The sequence below is a fragment of the Schistocerca nitens genome, chromosome 2 (genome assembly GCF_023898315.1).
Source record: "Schistocerca nitens isolate TAMUIC-IGC-003100 chromosome 2, iqSchNite1.1, whole genome shotgun sequence".
Classification (NCBI taxonomy): Eukaryota; Metazoa; Arthropoda; class Insecta; order Orthoptera; family Acrididae; genus Schistocerca; species Schistocerca nitens.
Window position 1 is genome coordinate 302244136 of NC_064615.1, and position 13553 is coordinate 302257688.

The window sequence follows — 13553 nt, forward strand, 5'->3', positions numbered from 1 at the left end:
ATACTTAGATAAAAATAGCATTATATTCACAACATTCCTCTTATAGCCATTATTTCATAAGAATAAAAAGACCATGACACAGAGTTGGAGAAAGCTGGACATCTTCAGCAACAAGTTTCATAAGACCATAAGAAAAACAAATAGGTGGAAAATGGCACTATTACAATGTATGATTGTGAGAACTGACTTGATATTGAGAAATCATTTTTTTAATTTGAGGTCTTCAAAGTAATGTATAATTAGGTCTAAAGCTGATTTCCATAAGTAGTCCAAACATTGAAACAGCCTCAAGTAACACTGATTCAAATAAAGACGAGTGTTTGTTTGGATGGTTTTCATGTATACCTCCCTCCTACAAGTAACCTTCCCACCTACACTCTACTTATACACACAGATTCTGTATATGAAGCAACTTGCAAACTCACCGTTTTGTAGCTACATCAGCATTCGCGAGAAAATTATTTTTTGTTAACATTTCAAGGATAACAGGAGCGTCCCCACTTCTCATGAAGTTATATTGGAATTCAAAAGCTTTCTCAGACATTGGATCCAGTGCTGGCATCAGTAATGCATACATCACCTAGAAAAGAAATCAATACATACTAATATCTCCACTCTGATTTAATAAAAGGCATTTATATGAAAGTGCTACATCGAACATGAGGATGAGGAGGGTTATAGGACAAACTTGAGGCCCAGTTAGTTAGTTGGTCAGTTGCATGTTCCATGGAACTTAGTTATGACTATTTCTAGGGGTGGAAGGAGTTGTTTTTACAATTAATAAAATACTCCGGGGTATTTTTCTGTAGTCGAAGGAATTTCACTTGAAAACTCAACGTTTCGTCCCCATCTGCGAAGGACATTGTCAACGAGGATTGTAGCTTTGCTGACTGTCTGATTCACACCCTCACTCGCTACAGAGCCAGTGTCAGTAGCGAGCCAGAGTGCGAATCTTACATTCAAAAAGCTACGATCCCCACTGAAAAAGCCTTCCACAGATGGGGACAAAAGTCAGGTTTTAAAGTGAAATTCCTTCAACCACGGCAAAATACCTGAGAATATTTTATTAATTTTACAGGATTCATTTCTGCAATAAATGCATATTTTTTTAGTGAAAAATTTGTAAATGTGCTGCCACTTGCACGATTTCTTAATCTATGTTTCTATGATTGGACTATGATCTTTGAAATATTTACAAAGTAACTTGATTAAAATAAAGGGAGCACACAGTTATTTACAACTTGTAGAATAAAATGGTTCTGAGAACTATGCGACTTAACTTCTGAGGTCATCAGTCGCCTAGAACTTAGAACTAATTAAACCTAACTAACCTAAGGACATCACACACATCCATGCCCGAGGCAGGATTCGAACCTGCGACCGTAGTGGTCACGCGGTTCCAGACTGAAGCGCCTAAAACTGCACGGCCACACCGGCCGGCTAACTTGTAGAATACCAAGACTGCAGTAATACTGGTTGAAGAACATGAAAGGGAAGGCAGTACAGAATGGTTTAGACAGTATTGTATCCTATCACCAATGTTATTTACTCCATTCACTGAGCAAGCAGGAAGAAGACATAAAAAATTTCTAGGTTTGCTGATGGCACTGTAATTTTGTAAGTGAAGGCAAAGGACTTTGGGGAGCAACTGAATGGAATGGATAGTGTCGTGAAAAGAGATTATAAGATAAATACCAACAAACATAAAACAAGATTAATGGAATGTAGCTGAATTAAATCAGACGATGCCAAAAGACTTGAATTATGAAATGAGACACTAAAAGTAGTGTATTTGTTTTACTTTTTGGGCAGCAAAATATGTTACGATGACTGAACCAGAGAGAATATAAAATGCAAACTGGAAACAACAAGAAATGCATTTCTGAAAAAGATGAATTTGTAACATTCAATATAAATTTAAGTGATGTGATCACTTAGGTATTCTCTCCACGACAGATTAACGATGTACTTCTGGATGTACTGTAGAGCTACTGTTTCCATTTTTGCACAAGATTTCAACGACCAACTGAATTGTCCTTTTCAGGTGGTGCAAACTGCACTATTGTAAGTACTCATCACGTGGAATTCAAGCAACTGCAAATTGTCATCGGTCTCACACTGATGCTTATAGCCGATTGTGAGTTCAGTGGAAAACCAAATAAATGGGGAAAGGTGTTTCAATTTAAACATGGCTTGGGGGCCTGGTCCTCAACTTATTAAGATCTCACCAAATGTCACATCCGACAGAACTGGAAGAAGCTGGGAGAAAGTGCCAGGAAGTCTTTTCTCAAGATGTTTGAAGGGTAGCCTTTCATGAAACTGAAATGTGGACAACTAAGGAGTCAGGCAAGAAGAGAACAGAAGCTTTTGAAATGTGGTGCTACAGAAGAATGCTGAAGATTAGATAGGTAGATGTGGATGTACCAATTTGAATTGGGGGAAGCATTTCAGGCACACCTGACTAAAAGAAGGGATCAGATGGCAGCACACATTCTGAGGCATCAACAAACACTCAATTTAATAACTGAGGTAATTGTGGTAGTAAAAGTTGTAGAGGGGGGCCCAGGCTTGAATACAGTAAGCAGATTCTTATGAAGAAGACAATGTAGCTTGTTGCAGTAGTTATAAAGAGATGTTTATTGAAGACCCGCATCAAACAATTCTTCATATTGAGGAATACAACAATGATTGAGAATATTCTGTTTAATTTTTTGGTTTACCCTCGTGTATTATTTCTAATGGTATGATCAGGCCTTTTGCAGTAGTGAATAAAATTTCAAGAAAATGTTATTTACATTTTCAAGTGTTGCAGTTACTCTACTAGGATCCATTATAGTACTTTTATTGTTAGCAAAGAGAATTATTTCTGCTTCACTTGTACGTAACAACAACGAGAGCGGACTCAATACTGGTTCCCGTGGTACACCGGAAGTGATCATTTCCCGGTTTGAAGATGCTGTTTCATTGTGTACACGCCACGAGTTTCTTAATGCCATGCCTTGCATCCTTTAAGTTAGACATGTTGAAAACCAGTTAGCGGTAAGATTTATGATATCATAATGTCTGATCTTCTGTACAATTATACTGAAATATCAGACTGAAATATTTGGTCATTTAGATTCTTTATTAACGTTTTTCATGAATTGAAAGAAAGTACATTCTGTGGAGAGACCTTTTTGAAATCTAAATTGAGACTGAAAATTTTATTTTGAGATAGGCAAGTTATGATTCTTGCAGCAAACATAATTGTTTTTCCTTTGTTTCTTTCCATGTGATTCCTGAATCCATTACTGATGAGATGGCTTCCTGCAGGAGCAACAGATAGGAGGCTGTAAAATATCTCTAAGATCCTTTGCTTAGTAATGGTTCTAGAAATTATGTAAGTAGGCTTTCGCAGGACAATTTGCATTTATCTTCAAGAGCCACCAATTCAGGTTTTTCAACGTTTCAGTGAGGTTCTCCCATGAGTCCCACAAACCCATTATTATTTGTACACCCTTCTTTGTACACATTCAATGTCCCCTCATAGTCCTATTTGGTATGGCCCCACACACTTTATCAACATTCTAAGACATGATGCACACGTTGTTTATAAGGAGTCCCTTTGTAGAATGACTGCCTTTTCCCAATATTCTGCCAATGAATCAAAGCCTGCAACAGACTTCTTACATCTCAGCATATGTGAACATTCCATTTCATATCCAAACAAATAGTTATACCCAGGTGTTTTGTGTGAGTTAACTGATTGCAACTGTCAATCACCGATACTGTAGTTACATGATATTACATTTTTTTCGTTTTGTGTACTGGGTAATTTTACATTTCTGTACACTTAAACCACATTATCAATCTCTGCACCACTTTAAAATCTTATCCAGATCTGACAGAATGCTTCTGCACTTTTCTCCAGCCAGTTTTTCATTATATACGAGGGCGGTTCAGAAAGTAACCTCCGATTGGTCACAGTGCGGGTTGTGGGGGGAGTAGCGACGCCATCTGTGCGTTCACGCACTCAACAGGTCAGTCGGCATCAAGCCGTGGTCGAGTGAACGTCGTACCTGCGCTAGTTTAGTTTTTGTGGCAGTTTGAAATGTGTGCTGCAATAGAAAACCCCGCCAAATGTGAAGTGCGTGCTGTCATAAGGTTTTTTACAGCCAAAGGATATTCTGCAGCAGCTATTCATCGTGAGCTTTGTGCCGTGTACGGACCAAGAGTTATGAGTGAAGGAGTTGTCCGTGAATGGGTACGTTTATTTAAAAGTGGACGAGAAAACGTTCATGATGAAGAGAGGAGTGGTAGAACTCGTTCAGACAGTTGATGCAAAAGTTCGTGAAAATCGACGTTTCTCAATGTCGGAGTTGTCTACTGGTTTTCCACAGATTTCTAAGACACTCTTGTACGAGATAGTGACAGCAAGATTGGGTTACCGTAAGTTCTGTGCACGATGGGTGCCCAAAATTCTTACCGACCACCACAAAACTCAAAGAATGGCCTCTGCATTAGACTTTCTGTCACGTTATGAGGACGAAGGAGAACCATTGTTAAACAGAATCGTGACCGGTGACGAAACCTGGATTAAGTACGTGAACCCTGAGACAAAAGAACAATCAAAGATGTGGGCACATTCAAATTCGCCTACCAAACCAAGAAAAGCCTCGCAAGATTTTTCTGCCAGAAAACTGATGGCAACGGTGTTTTGGGATGCCAAAGGGGTGTTGTTGGTTGAATTCATGGAACGTGGTACGACCATTAATCAAGACGTGTACTGTGAAACAATAAAAAAGTTACGACGGGCTATACAGAACAAACGCCGTGGTATGCTGACTTCCGGTATCGTTTTTTTGCACGATAACGCCCGTCCTCACTCTGCTCGCAGAACAACGGCCCTTCTTGAGTCCTTCAAGTGGGACGTTATCAACCATCCACCTTACAGCCCAGACCTGGCGCCAAGTGATTATCACCTCTTCATGCATCTGAAGAAATGGCTCGGGTCACAGCGGTTTGATGACGACGAAGAGCTCAAAGATGCGGTCACAGGCTGGCTCCAGGCACAAGCGGGTGATTTTTATGCAGAAGGAATTTCAAAGCTTGTGAAGAGATACGATAAGTGCCTCAATCGCTATGGAGACTATGTAGAAAAATAGTGCAAAGATGTAGTTGTAAGATGTATATATTAAAATATTTTTATTTAACTTGGTGTATTTTTTTAAATCAACCGGAGGTTACTTTCTGAACGGCCCTCGTATATTCTGCAAGAAGTCTGATGTTGGTATTAATATTGTCTGCTAGGTCATTAACATGCAACATGTACAACAAAGATCCCAACGCAGTTCCCTGGGCCACACCTGAAGGGATTTCTAGGTCTGTCGATGACTCTCCATCCAACACAATATGCTGCATCCTCTCTTCCAAGAAATCCTCAACCCATTCACAAGTTTTGTTTGATACCCATATTAAATGTACTTTCGTTAATAATCATAGGTTTGATAGTGACACAAATGATTTCTGGAAGCTAAGGAATACTGCTTGCTCCAGACAGCCATGATCCATAGTTCTGTTTCTGTAGAAGCTGCTTTGCAATGACTGTATGCCATGGAGGATCCTCTACCATAATAACCTGTTCTACTTGGTAGATACCTATCCAATGCATGGTGACATGCTAAAGCCTCAGATGTAAATGTTTTAAGTTCTTTTTTGAGATATGACACATCCGCATTTTTATCGATGTTAGTCAACATGTAAATCTTCCTACTTTTTTTAGCTGTTCTTTGTACTTTTGTAATCATAGCTGCTACAAGTGCCTTAAGTTCAATTGCTACCAGTATCAACTGGACATCCTCAACGATGACCCATGTATTTGCTGCCACTATATCTAACATATTTCCATCATGAGTGGGCTACCAAACTGTGAGTTATGCATAGCTTTCCGCAAAGGCATTTAGTAATGTGTGTTCTTGTTTGAGATCGATGCTGTAGAGCGTACATGCAATGTAGCGCGACTCCAATGCAGATATATAAGTACGGACATGTAGGCAAGGGATTAAAATGGCATTCATTTCTGATGAGTGTGGCAAATGCAGAAACATGAGCTATGGTGACATTATTACCAAATGCATCCAAACAGGACGAAAGTGCTGTTATTCTTTTCCTGGTTGCTGAAGGACAAAAACAGATGGATATCCATCGAAAGAATAAACAATGTGTATGGGGACACATGTCTGTCTAAAACCACTGTTGTGGAAGGTGCACCAAGCAGTGCTGTTGCTTCACAATAACGTGCATCCCCATACCACAAATGTCACAATGCAGAAGTTATGCCAACACAAGCGGGCCAACTCAAGCACCTGCCCACTGTCCTGATCTTTCTCCACGCAATTATCATGCCTCTGGCCCCTTAAAAAAGAAATTGAAGGATCAACAATTCCTGTCTAGTGAGGATGTGCAGCAGGAAGTTATGGACTTCTTCATGCAACATAATAATCTTTTACCAGAACGGTATATTCAACCAGGTGTGTTTCGGAATGATTGCCTTAATCCTGTTCCAGGGATTATATCACTGTGGAAGACCCTGGTGCAAGACCTGCCCAATCTACCCACCTAGTACTTCTCACTTCAGTCTTGTCACACGCTTTAGCCTACATCGCTAACTATGAAAGAAGCCATGTCATAACGCACCACTTCCCCGGCTCCAACACTTGCCCATACACTTGCCACCCCTTCCTCTAGCATTCCTTGTCAACAAAGTGGCTGTCTCCCTTTGAGATGCCAGCTACTCGCTGCCAATCTCTCTTCATGCCTCCTGCCCCCCTCCCCCTCTCCACTTTTCTCACCTTGACAGAACCCTCACCTGTCCTCACCCCAGAACAGTCCACCTACCGCAGCGCAATCCCGGCATTGTGCGTCCAGCTGACACTATGTAGGGGAGGTGTGTGTGTGTGTGTGTGTGTGTGTGTGTGTGTGTGTGTGTGTGTGTGTGTACGTGCGAGCGCGCACATGCATGCTCAAGAAAAGGTATAGTCTGAAAGCTAGCAAATTTTCTTTCTTTGTGTCCCTGTCAATTACTCAGTACATTTATATTTTCCATATTATTTTTATTTCATCCTGTAGTTTCCACTGTTTGAACAAAAAATAATTTACATTAAATTAGCCTTGCTGTAATATGGACGAAACAAAATACTGCAACATAGGATCGGTATTTCTATGAGCTAAGTTCACTCTACATTTTCAATTTTTCAGCCTAGACCTGTTCGCTCTGAACTAGTGTTCAAAGGTTAATGAATTTAAAAACTACTTATGAACATGACACTGGACAATCAATCTTTTGCAACGAAGATCAGCAGCAGATTCACAAGGGTCATAAATGAGATATTACCGTATTTACTCTAATCTAAGCCGCACTCGAATCTAAGCTGCACCTGAAAAATGAGACTCGAAATCAAGGAAAAAAAAATTTTCCCGAATCTAAGCCGCACCTGAAATTTGAGACTCGAAATTCAAGGGGAGAGAAAAGTTTTAGGTCGCACCTCCAAATCGAAACAAAGTTCGTCTAATTGTAATATGAGACACAATTTAGGTCGAATGAATGACGATACAGCTGCAGTAGTTTGGTTCGAGTTGTAAGCTTAGCAGTTACGGTTTACCAGGTAGCCATTGCTACGCGTCACGCGCTCCGTCCGTATTTATACGGATATCCTTCCTTTTTCACGTGCTTCGTCTGGTTTGAATTGATTGCTTATTTTTCTTTGATCTGATAAGTGCCGTTCTCTTTGTTATAGGTGTTTACGTCACTCTAAGCTGAAAATGCATTACTGTACTGTGTCATGCACTGTTTGTCGCATTCTGATAGGTGCGTGTTTACGGCCTGTCGCCGCTCGCGGCGAGGCTTGCTTTTGTGCGCGCTACCGCCGCTTACAAATAAAAAATAGAGAGGAATCGTTTCATTAGCGAAACATTTGTTGTTACTTACACTACTGCTTTCTTTGATAATGATCAACAAGAACCAAATAATAGACTGCGTATGATAGATGATGTTCTGAACGAAATTTTAGCGAAAATTTTTCTCCGTTTGAAAATCTTTGCAGGTGCCTCTTTAGTTCATTACATTCTGCACAGAAATTAGAGTCATCTTAGATTTAAAAATCTAGTCAGTTGCCGTGCTTCATTTCTGACTGTATCACTATCAGACATAAGAATAATACAAATATAAACATGACATGATATGTATATTCTTCCGCGTTTGCTGTTGTCTCACTCTAGTTTCGTAGTTTATTAGGCAGACAGGATTTAAATGAGATAGTAGCAAACACGAAACAATACATGGCAAAATGTTTATATTCGTATTAATCTTATGGCGAAGAGAATACTACATGTGATTCACAATTCATAAAAGCTCCTATTAGCAACCATCTCTTCTCACAGGTAGGAAAAAAATTCAGAACGTAGAGTTGGCCATATTGACAAACATCCCTAACAGTCTTGCCAGTCGGATTTTCGTAGTACATTGAAATGCTGCTACATTCGAAGATCAACAATACAGAATTTGTATTTACTTCGTTGGATAATGTACCAAAATGCAGTGGTCGAAACTCTGGGCGGAGGAAAAAGGCTCGTCTTCCACTTTTTTTTTTTTTTTTTTTTTAATTTATTTACTGACGCAGAGATTTTGGTGCCAGTATTTATCTTTGTGCCTACAAAGCATGCCTGTGTGGCGCTACATATATTCGACGGCAGAAGTTAGTTGTGGCGGCACCCACCAACATTTTTCAGAACTCCCGCTTGCTTTGCACTCGATTCTAAGCCGCAGGCGGTTTTTTGGATTACAAAAACCGGAAAAAAGTGCGGCTTAGATTCGAGTAAATACGGTATTTGGTAAACACTAAACATTTGCTTGAAACAAAATATGTTAACACATGCTGAACCCCACAGTCACAGTCGTGAACACAAAAGCTGGTGGGTTTTTGACATTCTTCCCTAATTCACCATCAAAGAGCAAATGTAGAGTTCCAATGGAGGAGAGAGAGAGAGAGAGAGAGAGAGAGAGAGAGAGAGAGAGAGAGAGAGAAGAATTGGGGGGGGATCAGCTATCAGCCATCACACTTTGACAAGACATTTTAAAGTATTTAAACTGCAGGATTCCACTATCAAAAGACTGTGACCACTTCATACAGATCTTTGGCAACAGTTGATCCATGCTACTGTGTTTTAATCATTTAATTGAAACTCTACACTTGTTCTTTGATACTTAATAAAGAAAGAATGTCCTACAACAAATGGATATTTCAATCTATAATTAATAGATGTATTAACAGATACTGTTTTAAGCAAATTTTTAGTTTTTTGCCAAATAATATCCAATTTGTGACTTGCTAATTTACTGGTCATAACTGTTACAAAGTATTGTCTGAAGACTACAGAAAGCACATTTTCAAACACACACAGAATAAAAATGCAGAGTTTTACATATAAATTACATTGACAACAAAACTGCACATTTTAAAATAATTTTATACATTTTTAGACAATATAGTAGTACTTTCGTTGTCTGGAACTTCCCCTCTCTCTGCAAGAATCTCTATGACAGCAGTAATTCCAGCAACATCTGCAGAATAGTAATTGTGAGACAAGAGACTGGAGCTGACAGGGGGGATGCCCACCAGGATATCATTGCACAGCTTGCTATGGTGGCATTATGACCTTTGTATCACTTCTGTGTAAGTCTGTGTTAATAACTGATTGCTGAAAGCAAATTATATGAACTGCGTATGTTATCCTGTAAGGGCCACATACTGCATTATAAAAGTAGATGTGTACAAGTTATGTGTTAAAACATTCCCAGCAGTACAAAGAAAAGCAATTATTGTGCAATTTCTGACTCTTTATTATTTTATATATTTGACAATGAGTTTGTTTCACAAACTGCAAGAGTGTGGCTCACTCCTCTAAAGTTCTAGAGGAGTGAGATCTACTCCTACAAATTCTGACGAATGATACAGGCAACTATCATAAAAAATAAGTTATTGCATTGAAGAGCACAAATATTGTGCAATCCTACCACCACCTACTCCAGTCCAGTCACTAACATCACCTATCCCATCAAAGGCAGGGCTACCTGTGAAACCAGTCCTGTGATTTACAACCTAAGCTGCAACCACTTTGCTGCATTCTATGTAGGCATGACAACCAACAAGCTGTCTGTCCGCATGGACAGCCACCAACAAACTGTGGCCAAAAAACAAGTGGACCACCCTGTTGCACAACACACTGCCAAACATGATATCCCTCATCTCAATGACTGCTTCACAGCCTGTACCATTTGGATCCTTCCCACCAACACCAGCTTTTCTGAATTGCACAGGTGGGAACATTCCCTGAAATACATCCTATGTTCCTGTAACCCTCCTGGCCTCAACCTTTGTTAGTCACTGTCCTCACCCATCGAACCTCCTCCCTGTTCCCATTCGAGCACTACACAGCCGTCATTTCACCGCCATACCCAGTCTTTTAATGTCTTTTTATTTCTCTCCTTTCCACTACTTACCCCCTCCCCCCTCCGCACCTTTTCTCCTGCCCTCCATCTAAACTGCAACACTTCACTGTCCGCCACACTCACCATACTATCGCTCCCCCTCCCCGCCCCAGCCTCCTCCTTACCCCCACCCAGTCGCCACTCCCATCATGCACTGGTGCTGCTGCTCACAGTGTGGTTTCAGCTCTCTGAGACTGCAGACGTGTGTGCAAATTGTGTTTGCGTGAGGGTGTGTGAGCGCTTGTGTGTAAGTGTGTCTACTGCTGACGAAGGCCTTAATGGCCGTAAGCTATAACTGTGTCAATCTTTTTGATGTGCCTATCGTGACTCAGCATCTTCGCTATATGGTGAGTAGCAACTTTCCTTCTCTGGTATTGTGTTACATTCCATACTGGATTTTCCATTTTTTGGTTTTTGCCTGGTGGCTTTTCTTCGATCCTAACCCTGTGCTGTTTTCCTTTGCATCCGCTATACTCAATGTCCATCCTTCTTTCTTTTCTTTTCTGTGTTTCTCTTGTTGCCTTACGAACCGCTCTGCACGTTCTACTTATGAACCACACTATATCAACCGTCTCGGCCGTGTGCAACAGACAGCCTCAAGACCACGCTGATTGTTGGTGCAGCATCTTAGGTCCCACATTACTCCCACCAATATAATGAAGCCTATACCTTCAAACTGATCACGCTCCCAGTGTCAATTCCCGTATTTTTGCTTGTTATCTCCCGCACTTTTCCTGTGTAACACAATCTTACATCTCTAACTACGAACCTCTCCCCACCCCCCACACTTTCCCTGGTCTATCCCTGTTCGCACCCACTAAATCCACCTCATCCAGTCACATCTGCCATCCCCCTTACGCTTATCCACACTCAAACCTGCTACTCACAGTAATATACTTATATTTATTATTGATTAGTTATTCTCCACTTTAATCCTTGTGACTTCTCGCCAATTTTAGTGAGTTTTGTCTTCCACTATCGTCGTCTTCCTCAGATTTCATCTCGTTTTTCTTCCCCTCGTGCATCCATTTCGTCCTTTCCACACGTATTTGGGTGTATTTTTGCGTAATTTTTCGGATGTAATTCAACTTTCTTACGTAATTTTTGCATTTTTTGCACCACCATGGATGCTTGCTCCTTCCATCTGCTTCAATACAGTAAAGTTTCCTAATCCCTAGCCAGATCCCAGTCCCACATACTGTTCCTGCGTTGTTGCTTGGCTCATGAAATCCCCCCTAATGGCCTTACCATCAAATTACCGATCTCTGGTTGCCACCCCTCCTTCCACAATGACCTCTACCTGTTCAGATTCCTCCAATCCTTAGCCCTCACCAATATAGTCCTGCAAAACCATATCAACCAAGCCCAATCCTCCTTGCAGTATCTTCTCTCCATGCACAAAATTCTCCTGCTATGTAATCCCAAATTCCTGGAACCTACAAGAACACATTGAAACTCTTGCCCTGCAGGAACTTGAGCAACACGCACAACGCCACCTCAAAAAGCTCTCCATCCTAGTCACTTCCTACTCCTGCCTCAGAGTACCACTGTCCACCACTTCTACAACAACCTCCAAACCTCCCCCACGCCCCCTCATACCTGACAAACCCTGTCTCACAGACCTACTACACTTACACCACCCTCCTAACCTCCCTCCCACCACAACACAGAACCTAAACAGACTCGAAACACAGTTATGAACCTTTCCTCCAGAAGCCTTAGTGCCACAGAAATATCAGTCCTTTCCGGTGGCCTCATCTTTTGCCCCACTCCCAAATTCAATCATGCAGGACTTGTTGAAGACCTTCTTTGCTTCTCTCCGTCCCTACAGTGAAAACAGTTTTTCGCCACCAACCCGACCAATCAGACTCAACCAAAGACCAATATTGAACCTCACCTAACTCAGTTCACTCCTACATCCAACTGTGATCCACCACCACTGCCTCCAAACCACCCCCTGTTAACTTTCCAGAATTTCTTAACCTCGAACCTTGCCTCAACATCATTCCCCAAATCCCTCAGCATGCAAACTAACCTTACATCAGCAGAAAGAACTGCAGTCCACCATCTAAAAACTGATCCCGACCTTATAATCCTACCTGCTGACAAAGGCTCCACCACCATTGTTTTGAACCGCAAGGCTTATGTGGCAGAAGGACTCCATCAGCTGTCAGATACTTCCACCTACCAACCATGACACAGTGATCCCATCCCAGTAATCCAGCAGGATCTACAGTCACTACTCAAATCCTTAGGCCCATCCCAGAACCTCTCCCCAGAGTCCATCTCTCTACTTACCCCTACCACTCCCCGCACTCCCACCTTCTACATGCTTCCTAAAGTACATAAACCCAACCACCCAGGATGCCCCATTGTGGCCGGTTACAGTTCCCCCACTGTGAGAATCTCTACTCTCGTAGACCAACACCTTCAACCTATTACCTGGAACCTATCCTCCTACATAAAAGATACCAACCATTTCCCCGACCGACTCTCCACAGTTCCTGTCCCTTTACCACACGGTGCCCTACTCGTCACTATTGATGCCATCTCCCTGTACACTAACATTCCTAATTCCCATGGCCTTACTGCTATCGAACACTACCTTTCCAGACACCCTATGGATTCCAAACCAACAACCTCCTTCCTAGTCTCCATAACCAACTATATCCTCACCCACAATTACTTCTCCTTTGAAGGCATTACCTACAAACATATCCACGGTACGGCTATGGGCAGCAGCATGGCACCATCCTATGCTAACCTATTCATGGGCCATCTAGAGGAATCCTTCCTAAAAACCCAGAATCCTAAACCCCTCACCTGGTTCAGATTCACTGATGACATCTTTGCTATCTGGATTGAAGGTGAGGACACCTTATTCACATTCCTCCAGAACCTCAACAACTTCTCCCCCATTCGCTTCACCTGGTCCTACTCAACCCAACGAGCCACCTTCCTAGATGTTGACCTTCACCTCAGAGATGACTACATCAGTACCTCCATCCATATCAAACCTACTGACCAA

At 41.5% G+C, this 13553-nt stretch overlaps 1 protein-coding gene across 1 annotated transcript in view; it reads right to left on the reverse strand.

The window, feature by feature from the left end:
• Positions 1 to 13553, reverse strand: part of LOC126236057 (probable ubiquitin carboxyl-terminal hydrolase FAF-X) — a 346675-nt gene that overhangs the window by 154897 nt on the left and 178225 nt on the right. Inside the window, exon 20 of the mRNA XM_049945098.1 lies at positions 426 to 580. Within this exon, the coding sequence (XP_049801055.1) occupies positions 426 to 580 (155 nt within the window). The remainder of the gene's footprint in view (positions 1 to 425; positions 581 to 13553) is intronic.